This window comes from Aspergillus eucalypticola (genome assembly GCF_003184535.1).
Source record: "Aspergillus eucalypticola CBS 122712 chromosome Unknown BO83scaffold_27, whole genome shotgun sequence".
Lineage (NCBI taxonomy): Eukaryota > Fungi > Ascomycota > Eurotiomycetes > Eurotiales > Aspergillaceae > Aspergillus > Aspergillus eucalypticola.
In genome coordinates this window covers 170480-196301 of record NW_020290301.1, presented here as the reverse complement: position 1 = coordinate 196301, position 25822 = coordinate 170480, and the positions used below count along the sequence as shown (strand labels likewise).

Below are 25822 nucleotides of genomic sequence, written 5' to 3'. Positions count from 1 at the left end.
GTCTTCGACCTTATGCTCTTCGTGATGTACCTGTTTAACATGCTCTCCCATATTACCCAATCCGTTGCTATTGTCATGATCTACGGTGTCATTGTCCAGTACCTCTCTCAACAGTACAATACTAATACCTTTCGGATCCTTGGGGAACCCGATGTAGAATCTCAATAGGTATAGTAGGGATTCCAGCGTCGGTATCGCGATACTGTTGGTGTTGCTGGACTGTCCACGGTGTGGATGGATTTGGCTGAAGTAAATGGGTTGCCCTGTCTATGAAGAACGCGTAGCACTTTGAGGAGGATGCAAGGCATGTCATAATATATTATAAGAGATCTAATACATGATCGATCATAGTGCACTAGTAACGAAGCTTCTTCCTCTTATCACCGAAATACAACTTACAATGTGATGCGTACACTAGTGCAATTGTGTTGGTGGAGTATCTGATACTCTGCTCCCACGCAAATCATTGATCTATCGACCCCCATCGCCTGATCAGGTACTCAGCAAAACATGTCATTATGATCACTAAACATGCTCTTTACAGCCACGTATACTGAGAATTTCAATCATCAATCATATACCCACCGCCCTATTCTACCATCAAGATAGATCCCATCGCTAAAAAGCTTGCTCCCTGCTATCAAATCGCCAGCGACCGGCCCATGGAACAATTTTCCCATGTTAGACGTTCGAATAGCGGGAGCTTGTTGTCTCGGTGCAAACGATGCCACTTCTACATTATCATTCGAAGGCTTCTTCAGAGGAGGGATTAGAGATAGCAACTCCTTCGCATACCCAGCAGCCGTAGCGGCAGCATAAGGCTGCCAGGCCTTGTTTTTGTGTGAATCCGCATAGTCACAAATGCCACGAATAACCAAACAAGGGAAACTGTTCATCAAGCCTGCCGCTTCCATCTCGACACAGAGGATGTCCAGGTCAGCCTTCAATATCTCCCTCTTGACGCTGTCCCGTAACACCAGATTCGATGAAACGATAGTTCCGTAATGTATCATGGGAGTTGTGATATCGCGGACTTCACGTTCGACGGTTTGGCTTGAATCACGATCTCCACAGTCAGTGCCCCCAATATGTTCGTACTCCATCCGGAACAGTTGGTCCTTCGTGGCTCCCTGATAAACATAGTTTCGCTTCCTCATCTTCGGGAATCTCGCAAACATTTCTCCCAAGAAGACAGGAATTCGACTGTCTACCCGGGAATGGAGGGCTTCCAGCCTCTGCACGGTAGGCAGCAGAATATCTGGGGTTTTCTGTAGCATTCCTGTGCGCTCGAACTGGTTATAAGAATGGTCCTTCCCGCGATCGAATTGTACCACGCCTCCGAACCTATTTGATAGCCTGCTGACCACCACATCCCCGAGTCGGATGTCAATGTCTCTCGCAAGGTCCGGGATGCCACCACCAATTCCAATTAAGAGGCAGAATCTAATTGATCGGAACTCGTTTGATAGTTGTGTTGCCACCGCTGCGGCACGATCATTTCCTGCTTCTGGCATTACTGCCACTACTATATCATGTGCTCCCATGCGTCCGAATGTATAGGTGTTCTTATCTATGCTGGATGGAATATCCGGGTGCAATTCATTAATCATCCCTTCGACAGCTGCAAGCTCAACGCACATGGGGCAGATGCAGGCGATGGTATAGTCATCATGGGTCAGGTCGGGAAGTGGTGGACCCATGGCGTGGCAGAAAGATATAACCCCGAATAAGGAATGTATCAAAATAAGGATTGTGGCATTCCATGCTGTTGAGCGTTATTCAGAGGTTGACACGCCTGCTGGCATGTTTCTTCAGCCTCGCCCAAGTCCCTCAGTCGCTTGCCCCTTACGAGGCCAGATGAGCTGGCAGAAGCAAAACAACGATCGGGGTCATGGCATACTGTCGCACAGCCCCGCTCGCTTGATGCATGATGCTATCATAGCAACGAGTAAATATAACCTTGATGTGGTGAGGCTTATGAGCCAGGCAAAAGTGAAATATCGAAGTCCAAGCTGCCTGTACCTACAGGCAGGAGAAAAACATCGCATGATAGAATAGGTATCTGAAGTTCAGGAAGAGTTTGTCTAGCTCATTACACCTCCCGCTGATGACGTTAAGCAAGGCTTTCAAAGGGGGTAATGATAGGTAGAGTAGCGGAAGGGAAAAGAAGAAGAAATATCATCACCTTAATCATTCCCAACTACTATGATACATCTATAGCATCCACCCGCGATGTGAACCTCTAATTACTCATTTCAGTGTACCCGATGGGACCAAAATAGTGGTGTCTCGCCCATGATACTGTCCGAGATTCACACCTACAGTACTCGATTCTCTTCATTCTGTTCGTTAGTCCTTACAACTATCATGTATGCCTTGGGCAGCAACACATTGTCTTCAGGCACTATTGCTTCGCCCTGAGACTTTCAGGCCTTAGGCATCTAATAACCAAGAGCAGCCATGATACTAGGCTAAAAGTGGAATTCTGCATCGAGAACTACGGAATCACAGTTGATAGGGCATTACTATGGATCAGGTCCATCTTAGGATTATTGATTAGGCTAAGATAGAATCTAAGCTAACACACATTTCCGCTGTACAACAGCAGGAACAACTCGTCTAGTATGAATCATCAAACTCGACAACATCACCGAAGCAATCTGCAGTAATAGTCCGACGGAGCGAGACCGCTTACAGGTTACCCTGACCAGCGCTGGTAGCGGGGCTGGTGCTGGCAGCATCAGCAGTGGGGAGGGTGTCGCTGCTGAGGTCGGAGAGGACGGTGGTGGAGGTGCCGGTGAGGTCACCGCCGTTGACGTTGGCAACACAGGAGCGGCCAATGTAGGACTCGCAGGTGGAGGAGTCGCTGTCAGAGGAGAAGAGAGCACCCTCGAAGGAGTCGGTCTCGAGGACGGTGTCGACGTCGGAGAAGTAGTTACCCTCAGCGAGGACGTAGCCACCGGAGCCGATCTCGAAAGCGTGGCCCGAGTTGTTCTCCCAGTAGTTGTTGAGGATGTGGAGGTAGGTGTTGTCCTGGACCTTGGGGGCACGGCCGGAGGTCTTGTACAGGTAGTTGCCCTTGAAGGTGACCTTGTCGCTAGCGCCGTCGAGGTACACGTTCCAGTAGTGGTGGCCGTCGCAAGTAGCAGAGTAGTTAGAAGCGCCGTCGATGTAGTTGTTGGTGATGGAGACACGGTTGTCGGCCTCGGTACCGAGGACGTAGTGCTGGCGACCGATGCGGGCAGTCTGAAGCATTCGTTAGTTTGCAAAAGGAGGAAGTTCTGGAAGGGATAAGACATACGGTAACGTGGTCAATCCAGACCAAGTCAGCGTCGTCGAGAGTGATGGCGTCACCACCCCAGACGTACTCGGGGTTGATGTCGGTGACAGCAATGTTTCTGTGGGGATCCCATGATTAGTTTGCGATGCGACAAGTGGATAAAAGTCCTGGACGATGCGTACTGGATGATGATGTTGGAAACACCGCTGACCATGCGGAGACCACGGCCCTTGATGACACCGCTGGTACCCTCACCGATCAGGGACTTGTTGGAGTTGACGGTGATACCGAGTTCACCAGCAGTGTAGCTATCCTTTTGTTAACATCTTCTCTTCCCTCATAGTCGAATAGACCTCAGAGTGCAACTTACTAGGTAACAGTGGTGGTGGGAGCATCGGGCTCGTAGTTGGTGCACCAGTCGTCCTTGTTGATGGCCAGCTGGCAGCCGGAGGCAGTACCCCAGGGAGCACAGCCGGAGGTGGTGGTGGTACCCTCGGTGTCAGTGAAGTCGAAACTAGCAAATGCGTACACTGGTCAGCCGCGGATCGACTCGTTCTCTGCTTTGGACTTGGAACTCACGTCTTGGTCAGAACAATGACACGAGCCTCGTCGTCACCGAGGTAAGAGACCAGCTCATCGGTGGTGGTAGGGTAGACGGCAGTGGCATCACCACCACCAGTGGCGGAGGAAGCGAAACCCTCAGGAGTGCCGGAGACACCGACAGCAGCGGCGCGGGCAACGAGGGCGGCAACAGCCGTAAGAGCAGCAGCGTACTTCATCCTGGAAGTTTTGCAAGTATAAAGAGTGACAAAGAGTAAGTACAATTAAGAACAAAAGAGAGAACAAGAGAAAGAATGACAAAGCTGTGTGTGTTGAGCCAGAGAGGAAAGGATCTGAGACGGTCGACGGGCTCGTCCCTTATATAGAGCGCTGTAGGTCCTTCGATGCCATGGCTCATGGAAGTTTGGAACACTTCTCCTGATGGAGGTTTACGGAGCCAGTGGGTATGCTGGAGACTCCCTCTGCGACTCCAACGCAATCTCGACCAATATCGGCGTTATGACGGTGGATGTGATGTGGGTCATTGGGTCGACAGGGAAGGAGAATAAACATCTGGGTCCCGGCGACGGCAATGTTGTGAGGCCACCGCCGATCACCTCACTGCCCTGGTCTGCTCGAGAGAGCTGGTGGATGAGTTGGGAATGCGATCGTCAGCGTTGAGGGGATCCTGTGAAACGACTCCACTGGGAGCGTCCAGTGAGCTGTCCGAGCGGCACGGAGGAAGCCCAGAGAAGAAGTGGAGCCGCGAGTGCTTAATTAGATACGGTTTCGAGTAGATAGCGGAGTGTCCATCAGTTTCACGCCCAGCTCGATGTGGAGACTAATTAAGTCCGATTGCATCGAGCTTTGTTCCCAATGGCTGAGTCCACTGATGCACTTTGTAGGAATTAGACTACTAGTTCATCGTGGCGGGGGAGTGACAGGAGACGGACCTCACCTTTGGGACTTGACCGGGACAGTATGACGCGGCTCAACCAGCAATCTACTGACTAGCGGGTTGTCTCTTTAAGCCTCGTATATTGTTTCGTCGCGACTTTGGAGAAGGTCCAACCTGATACGGATGCGGTCTGAGAGACACATGGGGACCCGTTCGCCCGGACGTTGCAGAAACGGTAGAGTGTCGAGTGGGTGTTCGATCTCTGAACCGGCCGGTGTAATGGTGCTATGCTCAGTGTAGCTATGTTCGGGATGATCGCGATGTTCTACGGTCCTCTCCTGTTGTTTCCCACCTTGGTATCCCCTCCACTGCTGAGACGGGCTCCTCCGGATAGCCCTAAGCCCTTGCACTAACACGCGGCATTCAGGGCAGGTGCGGTGGTGATTGGTCCGCCGAGAGGGATATGGGGTGCCAAGGCTGCCAAGACGGCAGATCATTCCTTTTCCCGCATCCAACTTTCCCTTTTATTTTTTTTCCCCCAATCAGACATTTCCCCGCCCGTGACTTTTTTGTTGCTTTTGCTCGGTTTGCTCGGATATCCCACCGGCTCTTGTCCGACAACCGGTTAATTTTGGTTGTAATTCTTGTTTGATTAACGATTGATTAATTCCAATCCACGAAGATGATGTCGATATTGACTTGTTGCTGAGAAATCACTGATGATGAATTTCCTCTGCTGACCGGGCCGAGTCGCCAGCCAAACAAGCAGGAACAACAAAACATTCGGCATGGCAAGTCGACATCGGGATTGCCTCTCTGCCTAAACTCCCGGATCCGACGGCCACACCCGGAATTTTACCTCCTTAATCTATCATATAATTTATGCTTATCCCTAATTCAGTTTAACATCCACCAGCCTGGTTGATTAATGTCTCCTCCACTAACATCCTCCGCCTTCCAACAAACGTGGACATCGTCTTGCGTAATTATCCCGAGACCGAATGAATCATGGGATCGCACTGAGGTAATATCTCCATGCTCCATCTGATGGGTCATGAATCACTCCCAACAATTTCTTATCTGCCTCCTTCCTTTTCAGTAGTTCATCGTATCTTTGCGCAAATATCTCCCTCCTGCTATCTTTAATTGTTCTATGTCAGCATCCTCCACCCCCTGGGGGCTTGCTGTCTTGAGACTGCTGTTGGGAATATGACATTTTGTATGGTGCAATCTAAAATATTTCCCAAGTGCAACTTATTCCTCAGCTGACCTTCCGGTTACTGTTGATCATACGAGTTTCTCTGGACATCACAACTTGCATCGAAGACAAACACAAATTTCAGAGGTGCTCTTAGAAGATGGTTCCATTGTATGGATATGTTTTACATTACCTGTAGGAGAAGTAGTTGCATTCTAGCCTTATTCATTCGTCGCAGGTCGTTATGGGTTTCTAAGATAGGCGTTCTTCCATTCAGTAAGTGTACCTAAAGTATAGGGTTTCTACCTTTTATGACACTTCTTGCTATGAGACAACTCATTACGCCATAGATCCTTCTCATGATAGCTCCCACCAAGAGGCTTTGGTTTGTCGGGTCATAATGTGCCGTCCTACATTGGATAGACTCATAAGTGCACATGTCCACATAGTAGTACAGAGAATGAGTAAACTATGTTAACAGTGGGTCATATGCATTGAACGTCTGTTGTTTTCTAGCTGACCAGTACTTCAATTTCTTACGTCGCTAGCAATGATCTCGCAGGGCATAGAGAGTCTATGCCCGACTCTCCCAGTATCATCTAATGTAAATATATCTTCACCATATCATCAAGAGTGCTAAAATTCTATACTTTTCCTTCAATATTCTCATCACGGTCAGATAAGGTTTTGCTTGGAGGAAAACTGGTGGTAAAATGATGAGTAGTAGCGGAGGCGAGAAGATATATATATCGGTGCGGCTACTTCGAACTACCATGAACGTCAATCAAAATTAATTGAATGCAGCAGACCACCAAATAACTTATACGTAGTAAAAGTACTAATAGTATCGTAGGACTAATACTCATCATACCTTGATATAATGTAGATATTGCCTGCACTCGATACTGCAAGTGGAAGTAATCTGCCTCATATCAGACGATGGCTTTCCGACAACCTTCTACAACCGACACGGCAGATCACTCGGGACAGGTGCAGATCGCGTCTCAGAGCGGGAGATCATCCCGTATAAACCGTGAAAATAGACGATCATGCTTTGTTCATGTGTTCTTCCGTTCGTCTGAATCGTGTCCTACAAGCAGATATTCTTTGCCAGCGGGAGCATGACCAAACCCGTTTGGTGGATGAGGTCCTATTGTGTAGATCTTCTCGCCGATCCGCGCCACTCCAGATACCCACACGGGCGGAAACATTAAAGCCACAACATCTTCACGGGAAACGCTTTCATACAAATTTCCCTATACTCGACGCATTCAGGCTTCCAAAAAAGCATTGGCTCAATAGTTAAGATGTGCAATCACCTCTCACAGACTACACCCCCATATGAAAGGAATACAGTCCATACTAAGTGAAGGACGCTGAAACTCTATACCTCCTGAGATCAATGCCAGTGACCACTGACAGTCACTCTTCCTCGACAGTCCGATCCTTATGAGTCTTTAGGTCACTGATACAAGAACAACACATCAACCCTCTTCGTTCACCCTTCGTCTTAGAACCCCCCGAGGACCGTTATGCCAGCTGGTCGTCACACAACACCCCCGAGAGATTTGAGATCCAGGATATGGAGAATAACACGGACTGGGTTGGTGATACTATCTAGGTGACAAGGCTGGTGACCATCGCATATCATTTCAAGGACAGCTTTGAACGGCTGGCCGGTCGGCCGAATCTGGTGATTGCGCACAAGAAGGATTCTACTGAGGCTTCTGACCAGCTGCTGCATAATATGTGATGATTGGTAAAATCCTCACATACACACACAACAGACAAGAAAGACGAGGAATGCTTCTATGCTCTTGACCCATGATGCCGCGTGAATGCGAAGCTGTTCGCAGCGTGCCTGCATTATGCCACGGTTTCCAATGCCACTGCATCTGATGAATAGTTCCTCCGTTTCGACCTCCTGCAGGGCAGAGCTGATAATGCTTGCATTCTGGAATAGTTCCTCGAGTGGCCGGTGGCGTATATTAGATAGTTCAACGTATCCCACAGACGCGTCCAAAACAGTCCCATGCTGCGGGTGCCATTGTGAGCGAAAGCACAGATTACGAGAGAAGCTAAACCGTGTTTGGAATCGACTCACGACCGGGACATGTGCACGTAACGGGAGACGGAATAAGCATATGTCCGGAGTGGATAGCCTCCTTTGCCGTGCCTAATGCTTGCATCGCGCGCTTAATCTTCCCCCACATCAACGGTGACGACTGTAACCTGGCCTTTTGATTTGGGACCCAGATCCACTGGGTCTAGCCCGACATGATTCCACTCTGCCAGATTACCAGCCGTGTTGCGGTAGCATCTCGCGACAAACGGACCACATGCCCGGTGGTAAAGCCACCGCTGTTTTATCTTCCCACCCCGCCGACGTTGTTGTGGCCTGGCCCGCAGTGCTGCTGTCCGGGAGACCTGCGGGCGTCGTAAGCACAGGAATTTGCCCTCCTTGACCTGGGGAATGTTCGGATGGCATATGCCCGCTATGGCATGATGAGGATGCCAACGTAACGCGGCTGTCACAACCATTGATGGAGCCTTTATCCTTTTGGCAGCCCATATTGGACGGGATACCCATTAGTGATGACTGTCGCTCCCCTGACCGACTTCAGAGCCTTCCTACGGGGACGTATTGACCCCGGTTTGGTAGGAAAAGACTTCCGCTAAGAGGACCTTTCTGTGATTTATTGTGCCCCCGACAAAGTCCCGCGGTCTAGAGATCGCTTGTCAATCATAAACTGTGCCATTATGTAACAGTTGAATCGAGGAGAAGAAGAATATTTTGAGACAGCCGATGTTTTCTGTTTACCAGCAGGTGGGAGCAGAACTGGCTGGGTCTGATGGTCTATACTGAGGTGGTATGGTAGGCCGACTGTTTGGTAGTGAAATAAGTGGAACATACTGCGTTTGGCCTGTCTGGTGATTACGTCTGCGTCTCTAGAAGTCGGGCACAGATCGAAACGATGCGTCATACGATCAGCAAGCGCCCTGAGCATTGCCCAGTGTTCTACAGGTAGAGCAGCCATGGCCATCACAGTCTCTCCTAGCTGTACGCCATCCCTGAACGTTATCCAAGCCAAGACTCACCCCAGACTTGGTGGAATTGTGTTTAATGGGCTGTCTCGATGACTTATCTTGGGCGGTCAGGTCGTTTTCCAGGCGATCAGTGTCGTTCCGAAAGCTGTGGGAAGAGAAAAGGAATCCCGTTTCCACGTACTTCTTGACCGTCCATTCATTCATGCTCTTATTTGATATTTCTGTGATAGGTCGCTTTCTCCTCACCGTATGTACGACGGGGTCGTAAATCATTGTCTTTGGATTCTTGTACCCACCTGCCTGTATAAATGCTGTTCAATGATGTGGTGGCGAGCGATAGTAGGATCATCCATGTGCTATGCGTACCATCAACAAATTCATGCTGTACAATTTGGCGTTGTGTATAGATATTGTCGGAGTAAGGGCTCAGTGGGTAATGATTGAATGATTTGAAGGTCGCTCAAGAATCTACGATGCAACGAATCAAGGTGTTGGAGGGTATTTCGTAAAAGAAACTGTACGGGACATTATATAGAACCGCTCTGGTGATGCACTAGGCTAAGGTTAGTGCTCAAATAAATGTTGCCGAGGAATGCGGATCTAGGGGAGGTACGAGAACAAGTCTGACCAAGGGAAGGACGAGTATAGTTTGTGTATCCGCAGAATCAGGCCGGTCAAGCTGTTTCTCCAAAGTCTACCTATGAACAATCCACTCCGCTACGGGTAAGAACCTTATCACAACGGGATATTCCGGGATTGTGCTCATGACACCCATGGATAGGTGTCTAATGCCTTGAATCGAAGGGGCAGATGGGTGGAACGGCAATCCAAGGATGCTTATTAGGTTCGTCAATGCAAATGTAATGTTAGGTCCTATGTTTGGATGTTCCACGACGCTCTTCACGCATAAAAGCCGACCGGATACAGCAGTATCCCGACGTGACTCTTGAACAGCCAGTTGTGCTACCAGTATGCGCCCGTAACGTGAGGCGTTGTCAGATAAGAGGATCTGAAAGGCTGGTGTGACAAGTTAAGAAGTTTAGAGTTACAGCACATGACCCGAACAATTGTCTACTATGTCGAGAGCAGCTTGATCCATGGAGTTGGAAGAGTGGAGCGTGACAGCGATCGGTGATCCACCAGTTCGTCTGGTTCTCCAGACGGCTAGACCAGAAAAGCCGATCGCTGGTTGAATAAGTTGATTCGTCCCTAAAAAAAGCAGAGATTGATAAGAGAGTATGTGAGCGAAGTTGATCAGAATTGTCGCTGGCCAGACGAGCTGGACCGTAGTTGTTTGTCTAGTGCTCAAATAGTAGCCAGTGCCACCGATTCCTGCTCCGATTCCGACTCGGTCGCACCGATGCCGCATCTCTAGGGGGAGAGGTTCTAGTGCAGCCTCCCGCTTAGAGCAGCCTCTGGATTGGTGGCCCTTGGCGGGGATCTTGCAACGCAAAGAGGTACTAATGTCGTGGAATCGGTAAGGGGTGAGATGCAGTTGGAAATAAGAAAGTGACAGAAGATACCCAGAACAATGGCAATGGGGGAGAGACAGAGAGGAAGATTTGAATGTATGGAGATGGAGAAGAAGAAGGGGAAAAAGTTAAAGTAGTAGAGTAGGAAAGGGGAAGCGCGGGCCCGTCTCATGTGACTTTCCCTCTTTCCTCTTTCTTGTTTTCCTTATGGGAATAATCCCGTCAGCACTAATTGGTACTAAGTACTTACTACTCGACGCGAGCAAGCCAGACACCACAATTCTCCCCCCCTGCATCTTCCCACTTTCTCCTCCCCCATTCTTGCCACGTCCAACCCCTCCCTCCCTTTTCCCCTAACGTGGTTTGAATCGTGCCTGGCTCTGACGGTGACGAACCCACAATTTGTGGCGGGAGCAAATGAATCGCAAGCAGCCACCGCGACGCCATGCCTGCGTCCGATGTGTCCGATTGAAAGTCCGCTGCGTGCCTGTTCCCCCCACGGGCACGTGCGTCCGCTGCACCCGTTTGGGCCAGCCATGTTCGCTGCCTGAGTCCCCCCATATCACTCGTCCCAGGTGAGTACTAGTAAGAAAGTGTATAACGGTAGTAGTTTAAGTGTGCATTTGGCTGCTCTGCGTTTTCGCCTTTCATTCTACATTTTTGCTTTTTTTTGTTTCTTTTGTTTCTTTTCCTTTTCTTTTCGTTTATTTATTTATTTATATTTTTTTTTGAATTTTTTTTTTCTTATGTTGATTGCACAAACTGCCCGATTAGCCGGCATCCAGCGTGATCTACAACCCCAGCCTTCTGATCACTATCACAATCCATCCATACTACTTACTACTACTGCATATATTCGCGGCCACCAACCATTGGCTGATTGATCTTTCCTCCGCCACCACAGGAAGACCCGCATTGATGCCCTTCAGGAGCAAATTGATAATCTGGCAGCGCAACTGGGCCAGAAGGTATGCAATCTCTCTCCCCCTCCCATCATCTTGCTACTGTGGTTCCAACAAGGCGTGCTCTAACCGTACCTAGCAAGGTGAATCGTCCCACCACGGCAGTCTCTCCAGTGCAACTCCGTCCACGCACCCACCAGACTCGCCGCGACTCTACCACCGCGGGGAAAGCTCTCGACCTAGCGATGAGGCATCGGGGGATCCCGTTCTCGGCGGGTTGGTCACCCTACGCGAGGCTGATGAGCTTATGGACAAGTTCCGGACCCAGAAAATGGCCCAGTTCCCCTTCGTCATGGTGTCCTCCGATATGGAGATCGAGGTCCTCCGCCAGCGCTCGCCTTTCCTCCTGCTGTGCATCGTCACCGTGTGTATGGAACACAAACCCCTCCTGCAACACAAACTGGAGGCCCTCGTTCGCGAAACGGCGGCCGCTCGTCTAATCGCTAAGGGCGAGCGCAATCTCGACCTCCTCTTGGGGCTCCTCGTTCATTGCGCATGGTTTCATTATCACTGGCGGACCCCGCATATCCATAAGTACATGCTACTTGAAATGGCTCACATGGTGGTCGTCGATTTGGGCATCGACAAGGACGAGAACATCCGGATGCAGCCTATCCCTCCAGAGCCCGCGGACAACCAGCGCCATCATTCGAATCCCACGGAGCAGAGGGCCCTGTTAGGCTGCTACCACCTATGTTGCACGTAAGTGTTGCCAGTGACATTAGTTGTTTTCTTCAACGCTGGGCATTCGGACTAACAACCACCTCGAAGATCGACTCTATTTCGCCGACAGGTGACGATGAGACACACTAGATGGATTGCCCAGTGTGTGGAGGATCTTGCTCGGAAACCCGAATACCCCAGCGATGTCCTCCTGGGGGACTATATTCTCTCCAACAATTTCCTGCGACGTACGCAATGTGTTTTCGATGAAGACGTATGCCTCTGCTCCTACCACCCTCGGGATGCGTCATGGGAGCAGATCGTAGAATCCATCGAACGACAAGAGAGACAGACCGAGGACCAGCTATCACGACTCGCCTCGTGTGACAATTGTGAGTTGCTGTCGCTCCCAAAAACATGTCCACATCTCGAAAACCTAACCATCTCATCACAAGGGGCCCTTCGTCTGGAGCTCACCGCACTCACTACCTTGACCTTGGGTCAAGCAGTGCAGCGCCGCAGAGACGTATTTCGACTTCGGGAGATTAATCGGCTACAGCATCTTACGGCCTCCGCTCACCGGGTTCTTGCCACGTATCTCCAGGTGCCAGCGGACGTGGCGGTGCACCTGCCGGCTTCCTCATATTATACCCTTTGGTATGTGATGCTGGTTCTTGCCAAGGTAAGCCTGCTACTTGGAAACTACAACCATCCCACACCAGAGATAGACAGCCGGCGCGTCCACGAGGACGTTCTGGCCACAATGCGGAAGATTGCTTCTCTCTCCCTTGGTGATGATATCTGGTCGAACTGCCGTGTGATAAGCATGGTGGCATGGCTAGAGAAAAGCAAAAGTGAGGCGCAGCGCCAGTGTAGTATCAGTCATGTGGTGCAACCTCCGAGCGAGGCTTATGGTCCGCCTCGACCCCCTGTCTCATGGCAGGGCCCGCCCCCTTCGATCATTTTCGACTCACAGCCCCACTGGACACCAAGTCAATTACCCATGCAGCCAGAACCTGCTGTATATCTTGAAACTCTGATGCACAACGACTGGGACACGGGCATTTGGCGTCAGACTCTGGAAGCTTTCACTATGTTCGGACCTCCCACTCCACAGAGCCAAATGAGCTTACAATCGCCAGTGGTGATTTGATGACATGCTATTGCAGGGAGACTGGGAAGTTTGAACGGCTGAAAATTGGATGTTATCCAATGAATTGCGAATACATAGACCGACTGAGACCTATGCACTGGTCGCTCTTCGTACGCCTGGAAGGGTCAAGCATAGGTGTGGCTGGAGTATTCAGGCTCAGTAGGCGATGTGTGTGTGCTGTACCCAGCAGGGCATACATCTCAGTGCGTTGCTTATAAGCGCCTTAAACTTTGGCCGAAACAGGCCTCGTTCTGAACCTTGGCTAGTTTCACTCGCAAATTGAAGCCACCAGCCCAACCATGATGGACAATATAATATGCATGTCGACATGCTCCATGTTGGAAGACTCTGGCTGGGGACTCGCTCATACAATGCTTGCCATAGTCCACACGCGTCGTCGGGCAGTGTTCAAAGACCCTTGACTCTGATTCGTCTGTACTACGGATATTGTTGTAAAGGCATGCGGCATGAGGAGCTGCATCACCTTGGGATCTCGCTGCGCCTTGGTCTGAAGTCTGACTGGTCTCTTTGCATAGTCGGATGTGTTTGCCATTGACAAGGCTGGCAGAATCCCATCCTAGACATAACTGCATGGCATGCTGCCCTCACGTAGTTGGATGACCGGAGTGCATTCCCTTTGTACCAGGGGTTGCGAGCTCGACGCAGACTGCACGATCGATCGCGGGCAGCTCGCTCCTGCTGTTCTTTGGAAAAGGAGCGACATGAAGATATGATGAAGGAGAGCCAGAACACGGCGAATCGAGAGTCAAATAATTGTTTGGAGAAGAGACCTTGGGATGAACGCCTTTCTTGATGTGCCCATTTCGCTGTCGACGACACTGGCTTGCATGGGTTCGCTAGTGTTGATAACCAGCCTTCGCAAATGAGAGATGGCAGGGATGTAGGGCGGAATGTTCAGCCACATATTTTGCGATGGCGCGGGAATGAAGACTCAAAGCTTATCGAGTGGGAATTGCATGTTGTTGACTGCCAGAGGGCGCGTTAGCGTAGTTCGCCGACGGCTCCGTATAGGCGAAAGCTTGCTAGTATCCACCCCCAGGTGCGACAGTAGTAGCCGAACGTATTTAGACCTTTGCAATTTGGCAAAGTGAGAACAATCGAGTTTACATGCCCGCCGTGGCTGGGCGATCTGTCACTGGAATGCACCTCGCATACCAAACAGGAAAACCAAACATGTCGCCAAACCAGCACAGCTCCACCAAGGCCGAGACGCGGACCTGCTGGTCAATCGGTTGGTAGACGCTTGGAATATCTTTATCGCATTCTTGGAAGCTGGACATGGCTGTCTGAACAGAGGGTTATCCGGGTATTTCGGGACGTCGGTCAGGAGAGGTGGCCGAAATCAGCATGAGCTAAAGAATGAAGATCGATCGAACTATCTGCGATGGGACAGACATAAGCTGCCGCGTCTCCTCCTCGCCGATTTCGTTTTGGGGCGGAAGCCAAGTGGATCGTGGTTGAGAGAGAAGTCGTCGCGTCTCCTTCACCTGTTGTTTATTATATCGATCGCCGGCGGGCTAGAATCCTACCCGATACGTAAAGCATGATGCTTTCCGCCTTTTGGGTTTTGGCTGCCATCGGGCTGGCCTCCACCAGCGAAACACCAGCTTCTGATGCTGTGACCAGCCTTGATCCAGGGTTGTTCTCAGGCGGATGTACGCCAGAGAAGATGAGCATTCGAAAGGAGTGGCGGAATATGACCAAGGTTGAACAGAAAAGCTATCTCAAGGGAGTCAATTGTTTGATGGATCTTCCTGCGCAAACGGGGCTAGAGGCCACCACGAACCGCTTCAGCGATCTGCAGGCTTTGCATCGTGCCCTTACTGACACCCCGGTGGGTGACATTATCCATAGTGTGGTGAGTTCGTTCGCGATACACAGTGGCAGAGCCGAATCTGACAAAATAGGGCCAATTCCTGCCCTGGCACCGTTACTTCCTGCATGTATATGAAACATTGCTGAAGGAGCAGTGTGGCTATACCGGCCCGATGGCGTAAATTTTGCCCCCCCCCTCATTGGCACAAGAAGAAAGGAAGCTGACTAGATTGGAGATGGTGGAATGAGGCATACGATACGGACTCCGGGAATTTGTTCCGATCGGAGATGTGGGATGCAGATGCGTTTGGTGGCAATGGCACGGAACCTGATGGATGTGTGACCGATGGGGCCTTTGCGTACTACACGGAACATATTGGTCCCCAGGAAGAAAACACGGTGTTCTGTATGAATCGCAGCTGGGGAAATTACGAGGCGATATTGAATACCACCGGTGCGGCAGTCGCCCACTGCAATACATTCGACAGCTACGACGAATACTTCGCTTGCATTGCCGCCACGCCTCACCGAGGAGGTCACTGGGCGGTTGGTGGAGTGGTGAGTGCCTGGTTTTCCTTGACGCGAAAGGGGGTGGATTCAATGAGCTGACGCGAAAGTAAAAATACTAGATGTCGGATGTAAAGACCTCTCCTGGTGACCCGCTCTTCTATCTGCACCATGGCTACATCGACCGTCTTTGGTATCGGTGGCAGATGAATGATCCTGCCAAGCATCTGTGGGACATGGGCGGCCCTGCCATCAATGAATCGGCTAATGTCGAGCCCGCATCAGGCTGGCCACAGACAACCCTCAATTATACCTTGACCACATTCGATGTAATGCCGGACGTCACGGTAGCCGACGTGATGAACCCCGTTGGAGGATACCTCTGCTATAACTATGAAGCCTGAAAGGCTCACATTTTTGACTGGTCATGGCATTTCCCCCTAAAAATCGGGGGCCCGCGGTCTTTGTATTAGGTGATGGCAAAGCGGCGATACGAAGAATTCTCCGCTCCATTATAGAGTAGAGGGTCTGTGGCAGGCACTTGTGTTAGTTGCACGCATGTATAGTATCATCCTCGAAGCTTCTTGACAGGCACTGTGTATCATTACACTTCCACAACCGGACTTGCCCTCCCGGGCTTTGTAAACCGTAATTCCTTACACACTGCAGATGCGATATGTCACCTCGATCATTCGGTTCGATCATACATCGTTTGATTATGCCAAGACACGAATGTTGTCCATGATCGAAGAGCTTTTGACTCGCTGGTGGTTGCAGAGACTGACCGGGTTTCAGATGCAATTTGGCCTTTTCGAGCGGGGTGGGCATGGTGTCACTGTCACCTCTTTCATCCATGGCGGCCCATATAGAACCAGTGAGTATCGAGCAATTGGGCGGATGAAACTAAGTACTAGCCATCCCCGCCTCTGCCTTGCATCTGAACCGCAACAAGCCGCTCCCGCGTGACATGGGAGCAGCCGTGCCATCCACGCAGAATTTGCTTTCCAGTTCCGAATGTTCCTGGACCAACTCGGACGGGCAAGCTGGGGTAGGTTACTATCCTTCTCTGGGCTGATGCCTGGGATGATACTTGTCACTGTCTAGGAGACCATATGGGCACGTGACCTCTTTTCGACGCTGTTTCGAGAGCCCTTATCTACTGCATCGGGTGGGCAGATTGGCATCTAGAAGTTCACACTGTTCTGGATAGCCGTTTATCGTCGGTTTCTGTCTCGTAAGTCTGCAATATTACCAGCTGACGTCGCCTGCATGAGTCGTTGGCCTGCGCGACCGTCCCGAGCAGTATGCTGCTCATTCGTGCTGTAGACGGCCGGACGTCGTTTCTGTTGCGCGGGGGTTTGACCTTGACGATCTACCCTTCATCTGGTTAGATGAGTCTTCCGATCCCTAACATGGTTGCTACTTACTTAGTACTGCTCTGAATGAGGGGGAAGGATCATCAGTGGCCGGACAAAGGCAGGCAAGTGGTCACGTTGGGTCGGGCGGATCTTCATCCGATCGGGTGAGACAGACATTTGCTGCAAGAAGACTGTAAGTGCATGGAGTGTCGTAGATGATCATGCCCCGATCCGGTGATGGTCTGTTAAGTAACTTATGTGTAGGTGTATCCCTAGCTTTCGGCGAATTCCTACCTGCATTGGTGTGCTTGTCTCAGATGGCAGGCAACCTACGAGTTCACTCTCCACTACGACTTTGCTGTGCATTGACTTCTAAGGGCATGCAAGTGAAAGGTATACACACCCTGGCGATGTGCAAAGAGAGGCGCCGTTCTCTACATCATGTACAACTCCTTCCGATCAACGCAGTCTTGTTATTTGTGAGTTATAACCAAGCAGAATCTAGCCCTCGACGTTTGAGTCTGGCCCTCCTATCAGTACCCGCCACGACTCCTGCATGTCCAAGGGAGAGATGCAGGCATCACATCCTAAAGAAGTAATAAGAAGATACCAGTGGTTCAGAAGCCAGGTACTTTGAAGACCCAAGCCAATAGATGAAACCGAGCTGGTTGGTCCCATTATTACGAGGGGCGGAGAAACAACTTTGTAGTCAGTTGAAGATTTGCCAACTTGAAACATTTCTGGCCAGGTCTCTTTGGCCAATTTTCCAGACCAGGTGTCTCGCCACCAAAGGGAAAAAGGCGAGATGACATCCAATTAAGAGGATGGACCGGCATCGACAGCTCTGCCGATCCCTGGAACCGCAACTGGTGATCATTGGCCCAGTGGTGCGGGGAAGACAAGCCGGGGGTAACAGGCGAAGCAAACCTAAGCAGCAGCTGCTGCACAAGAAAAGTGGTGATGCCATCGGTGCCAGTGACAAAGATACCACGGGCCATGACGCCACCAAGTAACACCACAATAGACTCGCAGAAGAAGCAGTGAGCAGCAGCCCGTCACTTGCCGGCCCACCCCCACAATCCCAGCATCTGCAGCTCTCCATCCGTGGATCAGCCCACCGTCGAGCCAACCACATCAACCCACCCTGCCGTCATCTGATGCTCTTTCTCTGCTTTGCCCTCTGTCTCTGGTCTCCTCTCCATTCATTCATCCAACAAATGGAAAACTGATCGGCCCTTGCCAATACCCGTTCTTGAATCATCCCACAGCCGGGCCTCAAGCAATAAATAGCCCCTTCGGTAGCTGCTCGACTCGCTCTTCTCTCTCCCATCATCCTCAAAGCATCGCAGCATACATAGATCTACATAACCCTTTTTTTACTCACCTTTTGCCCTGCTTCATTCAAGATGCCTGCAGCCGGCCCCATGGACGACCAATGGGTCTCCTTCCACATCCGGGACCACCTGGACAAAGGCGAGATCTCCGTCCGTCACACCGTCATCGAAGGGTACGTCGTCTCCTTGACTGTTTGATGAAGTCTGCTCAATTGGTTCCATTGTCTGGTATACTAACTGATAACCTCATCGAATAGTGGTGAATTCCACGACCCCAATAACCGCAGACAGTCCCTCACCGAGGACGAGATTGATGAAATCACCATCCCCTCGTACGGCATCGGTGAGATCTGTGCTCGCGGTCGCCGCGGCAGTGAGGGCCGGCTGGACCTCTTCCACGACGAGGAAAAGATCTGTGAATTGCACTGGGATAATCGCCAGGGCAATGGCATGAACATTGTCGAGATGCTGGACAGCAATAACAAGTATCGCGTCGAACATGGGGGATGGAGCCCAGAGGCTGGACCTCTGGGCCACGTCTACATTGACATCTTGGAGCGGCAGAAGAAGAAGAATAGCAAATAACGGCGTTTGGGATTTCGGAGTTCTCCGGCGAGGTCCGGATGCAGCAGTGCTGCAAGGGAGGGCGTTAGCATATTTTGTTGGTCTTTCAATCGATTGATCGTGTCGAATGTTGTATAGGAGCTGGAAATCACATCATATTCAATAGTCAATGCGAAGTGAATACTCTTATTTCAAACATTGGGGCATGGCTAGATTAAGTAGTGCTTGAAATAAAATTTGTAGTTCTGGGCGAATCATATTACCAATCCTATGGTGCATGTGTGTTGTGGCACGGTGATTGCAATTCCTCGTGGTGATTGCGGATAGCCAGCAGGTGACCCAACGGGTTCAACCCCACTGCTAGTGTTTATAGACACTAGAAATCGTCCCGGTTAAATCGATGCAGCAACACTTTATTGACACGCAGATAGGGAAATATCATTCATTCCTGGGTAATTTGGATAACCACTAGTCGTCAATTCTGCAGCATGTCGAAAGCCACGCTGGCTGTTTGTTCCTCGTACCAATGAATGAGTGATATCCATTATTGGATATTGTGATTCGTTATGATATCATATTCACAGGATTCCAGAGTTCTTCGACGTAGTATGAGGCTAATCAGAGGATGGCAACACCATTAGGTGGACTAGCAACTCCACCAGGCACCTAGACTAGTTTAGCATCGAACCACCAACAAAATAACAATAATTTCGTACCTTCAACGGAACACTACTGAAGAAGAAGCTCCATCGGTTCCTCTTCCGACACTCTTGGCTTAATCGATCCAGATCAAACAACTCTCCAATGGGGAGGCCCCAGCCTGCTAGCAACCACTCATGCAACCAGAATTCAGTATTCTGACACGGCCATGCTTCAAAACTGGGCATGTCTCCCGCAACAGCTGCGAAGCCTTCATCCCAGATCCAGCGCAGGGTGTCTTCGGATGATTCAACACCAATAGCTGGTGGGATCTTGTGATCGGCGAGCTCTTGGCACTGTTCTGCGGACAGCTTTTCAAAGGCACGGGTCCAGCCTGTGCGGATAAATAGGATGTCTCCTCTTTTGAATGATGTTCCTTGATAAGCGGCGATGGCCTTTAGAGTCGAGACAGGGATGGATGTGGTAGCGAAGCAGTTGATTGATATCCCCTGTGCTTCCGCCCAGGAGGAGTGATCGAGGAGAACGCCGCGTCCTACAATCCCCCCATTTTCAACCCACACTGAGATGATCAGAACTGCATGCAGTTGTCGGAAAAGGATATGAAACAAACCATGAATCCCGTTTCTATCCTCAGTTTGGATCTCCTCCAGAGTACACCCGTTTAAGTAGATCTTCTCATTCTGGTAGCCGTAGTGCCGGAATCCGTCCCACTGAGAGCTAATTTGCGTGTTGAAAGAAAGGCTATCATCGTTCACAGCTCGCGGGGCTTTGTTCTTCACGACGTGTTCGAGTTTTGGACGGCCAAAACACGGTTTTTGCATACTGTTCAGTGACCAGTCGGTGGATATGCGGACCCCATCGATGATTTCTTTTGCTGCTTCTCTCGTTGTCTCGGGTGTGAGGCGATTCAGCATACGTAGCTGGTCCGTTGGACCAAAAAGGCCCCAGGCATTGCCGTGTGGACCGTCCTTCTGGAGAGGGAGAGAGTCAAAAGAGACAGAAGGCTCCATTGCAGGTGCTGTGGTGATGAGGCAAATTGGGCTCGTTAAAAGGAGGAAACCCCGGGATTATAGGAGACATCTCGGAGTTTATTATTCTGGGGATAATGCTTCATGTGTGGGGGTCGTAGGAATTCCAAAATATGGGGGAAGACCGTATTCGCAATGATGGTAGTAAGGGTTGATAGATCCGACCATGGCGAGGGGCGGATTTGGGTGCTTTTTCCGCACGTTATGATCAGGTATCACAAAGCTTGTTTGATATGCAAGATTTGTGCTTGATGGGCCCATTGATGAAATTTCTTCGAATGAAATAGATACTGAACTTCTTCGACCATGAATGTCTGAAGCCTAATGTTTCACACATTGTCACATAAACCAAGCGTCGCTGCGGCTTCGCCGGAAAACACCAGATAACACCAGAAACACCTTCGAACGCAACTCGCATGCATTTTACGAAAAGTAAATAAATCACTGCCTCATTCTGTCATTTCACTAATGCCTGCCAATTCTATATTCTTTCCAACCAGTCCCGTGCTATACCTCTTCCTTAACCCAGGCTGACCAACCAAGACTTTTGTAAGTGGGTATCGGGGCGGAAAAGCCTCCGACCTACCACTTTTCCGACGCGGATATCCCTTATTCAATTTAATGCACAGCCAAGGCTTGGAGTGAGCGTATAATTAGAAAGAATCCTTGCGATCGCAATCCATTGCTAACTCCTAGAAAGCAGCCATCTTTCCTGTGGTCCGGTTCCCTAGCAAATAACAAACATACCCGCCCAGACTAGCTTTGGCTAGTCCCCACAATTGATATTCCGGGGCCCCGGGCTACTGGACTAGGAATTGGCAGAGCAATTGGCTAGCGGTGAGTAGAAGATGGTCGCTGATGCAGGGTGTTTCTCAACTGCATTTCTTCTCTCTGACCTGTTAACTGGAAGGAATGTTTAATCGGAATGCTTATATAAAACAACCCATGTAACTATACGGAGACCATAATCTCAGAGCATCCGCTCAGCCGTTCTCTGGTATCTAGCCATAAGTGACACCAAATATGAATGATCCCAAAACAACTACAGACCATCTTGAGTCAGTGGAGCAAATTCAAAAGTTAGTCGAAACACAATGGCCAGCACAGTTCGACCCAATTCTCCTACGTCGGGTAATCAGGAAAGTCGACTGGATGGTGATTCCATTCATCTGCAGCACATATCTCATTACCTACATCGATAAAGCAATGATGGGCTACGCCGCTGTTTTTGGGCTGAAGGAAGATCTACATCTAAAAGGGACTGAGTATAGTTGGTTGGGTATGGGCAGCCGACCTCCATACGATAACACACTAACTCTGACAGGGAGCATGTTCTACTTTGGGTATCTTGCCGTATAGCTATCGGCCCAACCTGTAGACGTTATACTTTACTGACATGGGCAGTTTGAATACCCTTCGGTTTTTAAATGAAGCTGCAGCACGAAGGCAGCTGACACAGAAGAGGGGAATGAATCAGACAAGTCTATACTATATATAACGCTTTCCATCTCAATTGTATGATACTCTATTCCCCAACATACGCCACTCCAGTGATCGCACCCCCAATATCAGCCACAATGGTGTTCTTGCACGACCCATCCAAATTGGCACTGTACAACGAGCCGCCCAAGTCTCCAAAGAACATACGCTTGTTCTTCGTATCCAGAGCGATTCCAATTCCCTCATGAAGCTTGCGCACCAGAATCTTTGGTTCCAGCTTACTCACAGGCGCACTGGAAAGATCCACCGAGTTCACCGTATTTCCACGAGGTGGATCTCCACGATCCGTCCAGTACAGTGTCCTCGAAGCGTGATCTAATTCCAAGTCAATGGGTTCGGGAAGACCACTAATAAGACATTCAACATCTGTCCGCGACTCCGCTGACTCTCCCTGTCTCATCTCAAGCCCCATCCGATAAATCCGGCCAAGGTTGCCCTTTGACGGACCCTTCTGTGTCCAATACACCAATTGTGCCTCCTCGTCAACTGCAATGCCCACACACCAGTCGAGCACAGCCGGTGTGTCCGTGCCTTCGCTTGATGTGGCCTTGTATAGTACCTCAACCTCGCTTCCATCAAGGTTCGCTCGCATCACTCTCCGGCCCTCGCGATCAGACCAGTACAGCTTCTGGGATCGTGGAGCAATGATCAATTGCTTCGGGGTGTGGGTGTATCCCTTTGGGATGATGGTGACTATGTTGTTCCCTGAAAGATCACAGCGCTGAATAGACCCGTCATCGGCGGAAGGAATTCCCATATTTGTCCAATAGATATGTTGGCGGTCAGAGTCGATGGCAATACCGTCGGGCATGGTGTTGAGTTGTGTGATCAGCTCGCGGAAATTTGAGCCATCGGGCTTGCAGGTTAGAAGACGTCCATTGGGCTCAGAGTTCGAGATTCCAACGTCGAGGAAGTAAACACGTCCCATTGAGGGTGGGTCTGGTCGAGGTGCCATTATGATTGTATATATTTTATGTTTGAGTAGTAATAGTTGTGGTAATGGTGTTAAAGTTCGAATTGAATAATGATGAGAGCGAAGTGGAGATGCTGTGAGGATATATAAATGTTAAGCTGTAGCCGGAAAGCTTGGGACCAGCGTTGTTCAACGGCCACTTCAACTTCCGTACCATTACATCTTGAGCGATTAAGTATCTCCCATTCAACCAGAAACGTGCTCCACCGGCATACCGATTCTTCCAAGTTTTAATTCCTCGGGCTTCTGGTAACCGGTTCATAATCGATGCCGAATATCCGCTAGACCTCGGATTACCAAATCGGGAACGGAAGCGAATGACATAATCGCACGGGATGGATATGAAAACTTCGGATGGAAATTCGGAATCTCGTCAATTTCCAAGAATGTTGTATTCCTCTTCGCATGATGATGTTCTCATTCCATGCCGGCCACTCATCTCCACATGGCGAGGCCATAAAAGAACCCAAGCCGAAACGGGCCAAGATCAGAATTGCCTGCAATGTATGCAAGGCCAGGAAAACCAGGTGCGACGGAGCTAGACCAAGTAAGAGAGGCCAATAACATTGCTTGTCACACGTGGTGGAGAATTAAATTAGGCTCATCGTGCATTAGTCTGCGGTCCCTGCTTGAGACGGAAACGAACCTCGTATACCACAGCCTGTGAATACCGTGAGGGTGATATCAGTGAGCAGTCAAGCCGCACAACTGAGCAACTACCGGAAGACTCCTCACAAGCACAAGCCAATGATAATGACGATTCTGCCAGCAGCTTCAGTGAAGCTGTCCCGACCGGCGGCTTATTTGGTGCATCCAGTGGTGCGCACTTTCTTCAAGATGTCGGAAGTCAGCCAGGCGCAGCAAGTACCCCTACCAACCAAAGACAAATCCGGACCCCAGTTCTACCAAAGGCACTGAGATGTCTGCCGAAATTGCAAAAGCGCACCCAGAAAGCAAACGCCGATGTGCAATTTGCGGTTCCTCCAAGGAAGCAGGCAGACAAGCTTCTGAGCCTCTATTGGGACTATGTGGACAGCGCCTACCCTTGGCTAGACCGACCTTCAATTGAGAACGCATACGAGACCCTATGGGTTCATGACGGTAAACTGATAATGGATGAGACCGTCCTACATTGCCTTCTGAATCTCATGTTCGCCACATCTTGTGTCGCATCTCAAGGGGCAACCCCGCTCGACCGCTATCAGTCCTCGGTTGTGTTCTTCGACCGAGCTCAGGCGCTGATGTCGTACAACCTGATGGACATGTACAACATCGAAATTATCCAGATACTGTTACTCACGGCTGTTTATCTTCAGCATGAGAAAGAGCCCCAGAAGTGCTTCCGGATTATTGGCACTGCGATTCATGTCGCCCAGGAACTCGGATTACATATCCCCGAAACAACGGAGGGGATGGACAACCCAAAAGACCGAGACCTAGCGTGCCAAGTCTGGAATGGATGCGTTATCATGGACAGGTATGACACCGGAGCTGGAATCTTGAGTGTATACGCTGAAGCGATTTTAGAATCTGTGCCATGACTTTCGGCTGCCCCCTTAAGGTTCCTCGATCTGTCGCACAAGAAGGGCTGAACGCGCTAGTGCTCAGTTCCCAGGAATCTGGGAGTGATACTGTAACCGCCAGTCTACCATCGAAACTAAACTTTTACATGTCATTTTGCCGACTACATCACATCATAGCAGAAGTACTGGAGACATTTTACTCCATCCATGATAGCACGGTGCGAAACCATGTTTCCGAAAATCGCAACGACCGTGAGGGGAGCTGCGCAGTGCTTTTCGATAAAATCGCGAGCCTATTTCGCATCGATTCTGCTCTGAAACACTGGGCTCATGGCCTGCACCCCTTCTTCCAGATGCCGTCGGAACTGGAAGATCCAACGCCAACCAAGCACATCACTCGTGAAGCAAATATTCTACGAGCCAGGTCTGTTACTACGACCTTGACAAACATGTCATAAACATGACCACTGACGTCTCTTGTACACGAAGGTATCTTTCAGTCCGGCTTCTGCTATTCAGGATATTGCTGCTACAGATCCATCAACAGAAGGTAGAAAGTGCCCCCAGTACCGGTCTCTATGCAGACGATGACCAGATCATGCCCCACGTGGTTTTCCAATGCCAGGTGAACTGCACAAAGGCGGCCGTCGACATGATTGAATTCATCCTCCGGAACTCCCCCGGGCAGAAACAAGCGTATATCTTACCATCCAATTGGTATACTGTCTCATGTACGTTGCACTTTCCCCTAAGGAAGCAAAATTTACCAGCTAACCCAGGAAGATGTCTATATGGCTGTAACAAACTTGCTTGCCGCCCAGTCATCCCCGCAGCTTGTCGAGTACTTTTCTGCGGCTAGCTTGCAGAACATTCTGCAACATGCTCGAAACATTCTCAAGGATTACGAGAAACACACCACGCTGGCATCGAGATGCCGTTCTGTACTGGATCTGATTGAGAAGAGCATTGGTAGGCGGGAATCGATAGCGAATATTGGGCCCTCTGAAGCGTTACCAGTTGACAGAGCTCAGGAGAACACATCCATGCAGGACTTCGTCATGTGTACTCAAGAGTCTCCACCAATCATAGGAGATGATTTGGGAATAGTGGAGAACTATACCTTCGATTGGAACAATTGGCCCATGTTCTTCGCGCAGCTCGGCGACGACACATCGCTCACTCAAAGTTGGAGCCTGTAGGCCTAAGCATTGATCCTTAAGGACGTGTCATCTCCTTTGTGCATCAACAGTGTACGGTACCGATCGGCTACCTACTGGCAACAGTTTACAAATGTCGGAAAAGCCCACGCGGAGTGGCGAAGAAGA

At 50.1% G+C, this 25822-nt stretch overlaps 8 protein-coding genes across 8 annotated transcripts; 4 read left to right on the top strand and 4 right to left on the bottom strand.

Annotated features, from left to right (window-relative positions):
• Nucleotides 1–758: 758 nt before the first annotated feature.
• BO83DRAFT_345019 (pfs domain-containing protein) lies at nt 759–1789 on the bottom strand (the record flags this gene model as incomplete). The annotated part of the gene is made up of 1 exon (XM_025528736.1): nt 759–1789. A coding segment is annotated over exon 1 (942 nt), but the record flags the coding sequence as incomplete, so codon positions are not given.
• A 902-nt stretch (nt 1790–2691) lies between these two features.
• On the bottom strand, nt 2692–4129 carry BO83DRAFT_453123 (polysaccharide lyase family 1 protein; the record flags this gene model as incomplete). The annotated part of the gene is made up of 5 exons (XM_025536894.1): nt 3860–4129; nt 3651–3794; nt 3463–3588; nt 3302–3398; nt 2692–3246 (listed from the first exon to the last, which is right to left on the bottom strand). The coding sequence occupies exons 1-5, from the start codon at nt 4057–4059 to the stop codon at nt 2692–2694; spliced, it is 1122 nt and encodes a 373-aa protein (XP_025384497.1). The 5' UTR covers nt 4060–4129.
• A 6752-nt stretch (nt 4130–10881) lies between these two features.
• BO83DRAFT_401911 (uncharacterized protein) lies at nt 10882–13214 on the top strand (the record flags this gene model as incomplete). Its single annotated transcript, XM_025533495.1, has 5 exons — nt 10882–10898; nt 11341–11404; nt 11478–12100; nt 12170–12453; nt 12517–13214. The coding sequence occupies 5 exons, from the start codon at nt 10882–10884 to the stop codon at nt 13212–13214; spliced, it is 1686 nt and encodes a 561-aa protein (XP_025384496.1).
• Nucleotides 13215–14660: 1446 nt separating this feature from the next.
• On the top strand, nt 14661–16151 carry BO83DRAFT_381399 (tyrosinase family protein). Its single transcript, XM_025531980.1, has 4 exons — nt 14661–15093; nt 15143–15228; nt 15287–15608; nt 15680–16151. Exons 1-4 carry the CDS (start codon nt 14779–14781, stop codon nt 15959–15961), a joined length of 1005 nt encoding a protein of 334 aa, XP_025384495.1. The 5' UTR covers nt 14661–14778; the 3' UTR covers nt 15962–16151.
• Nucleotides 16152–18289: 2138 nt separating this feature from the next.
• Nucleotides 18290–18990, top strand: BO83DRAFT_381397 (aegerolysin family protein). Its single transcript, XM_025531979.1, has 2 exons — nt 18290–18422; nt 18507–18990. The coding sequence occupies exons 1-2, from the start codon at nt 18322–18324 to the stop codon at nt 18832–18834; spliced, it is 429 nt and encodes a 142-aa protein (XP_025384494.1). The 5' UTR covers nt 18290–18321; the 3' UTR covers nt 18835–18990.
• A 441-nt stretch (nt 18991–19431) lies between these two features.
• Nucleotides 19432–20483, bottom strand: BO83DRAFT_453113 (uncharacterized protein; the record flags this gene model as incomplete). The annotated part of the gene is made up of 3 exons (XM_025536893.1): nt 19432–19479; nt 19530–20032; nt 20084–20483. The coding sequence occupies 3 exons, from the start codon at nt 20481–20483 to the stop codon at nt 19432–19434; spliced, it is 951 nt and encodes a 316-aa protein (XP_025384493.1).
• A 1486-nt stretch (nt 20484–21969) lies between these two features.
• BO83DRAFT_381396 (YncE family protein) lies at nt 21970–23150 on the bottom strand. Its single transcript, XM_025531978.1, has one exon. It carries the CDS (start codon nt 22954–22956, stop codon nt 22027–22029), a length of 930 nt encoding a protein of 309 aa, XP_025384492.1. The 5' UTR covers nt 22957–23150; the 3' UTR covers nt 21970–22026.
• Nucleotides 23151–23376: 226 nt separating this feature from the next.
• On the top strand, nt 23377–25815 carry BO83DRAFT_419956 (Zn(II)2Cys6 transcription factor; the record flags this gene model as incomplete). The annotated part of the gene is made up of 5 exons (XM_025534904.1): nt 23377–23521; nt 23590–24451; nt 24502–24921; nt 24987–25228; nt 25281–25815. The coding sequence occupies 5 exons, from the start codon at nt 23380–23382 to the stop codon at nt 25694–25696; spliced, it is 2082 nt and encodes a 693-aa protein (XP_025384491.1). The 3' UTR covers nt 25697–25815.
• Between the last annotated feature and the right edge of the window lie 7 nt (nt 25816–25822).

What these genes read in the sequence shown, in the direction of transcription:
- BO83DRAFT_381396 (XM_025531978.1), bottom strand. Translation starts at nt 22,956, where the DNA reads ATGGCACCTCGACCAGACCCACCCTCAATGGGACGTGTTTACTTCCTC.
- BO83DRAFT_381397 (XM_025531979.1), top strand. Translation starts at nt 18,322, where the DNA reads ATGCCTGCAGCCGGCCCCATGGACGACCAATGGGTCTCCTTCCACATC. An exon ending in CGTCACACCGTCATCGAAGG is followed by an intron (nt 18,423 to 18,506) that starts GTACGTCGTCTC and finishes CTCATCGAATAG; the next exon opens with TGGTGAATTCCACGACCCCA.
- BO83DRAFT_381399 (XM_025531980.1), top strand. Translation starts at nt 14,779, where the DNA reads ATGATGCTTTCCGCCTTTTGGGTTTTGGCTGCCATCGGGCTGGCCTCC. An exon ending in GTGACATTATCCATAGTGTG is followed by an intron (nt 15,094 to 15,142) that starts GTGAGTTCGTTC and finishes CTGACAAAATAG; the next exon opens with GGCCAATTCCTGCCCTGGCA. An exon ending in ACTGGGCGGTTGGTGGAGTG is followed by an intron (nt 15,609 to 15,679) that starts GTGAGTGCCTGG and finishes TAAAAATACTAG; the next exon opens with ATGTCGGATGTAAAGACCTC.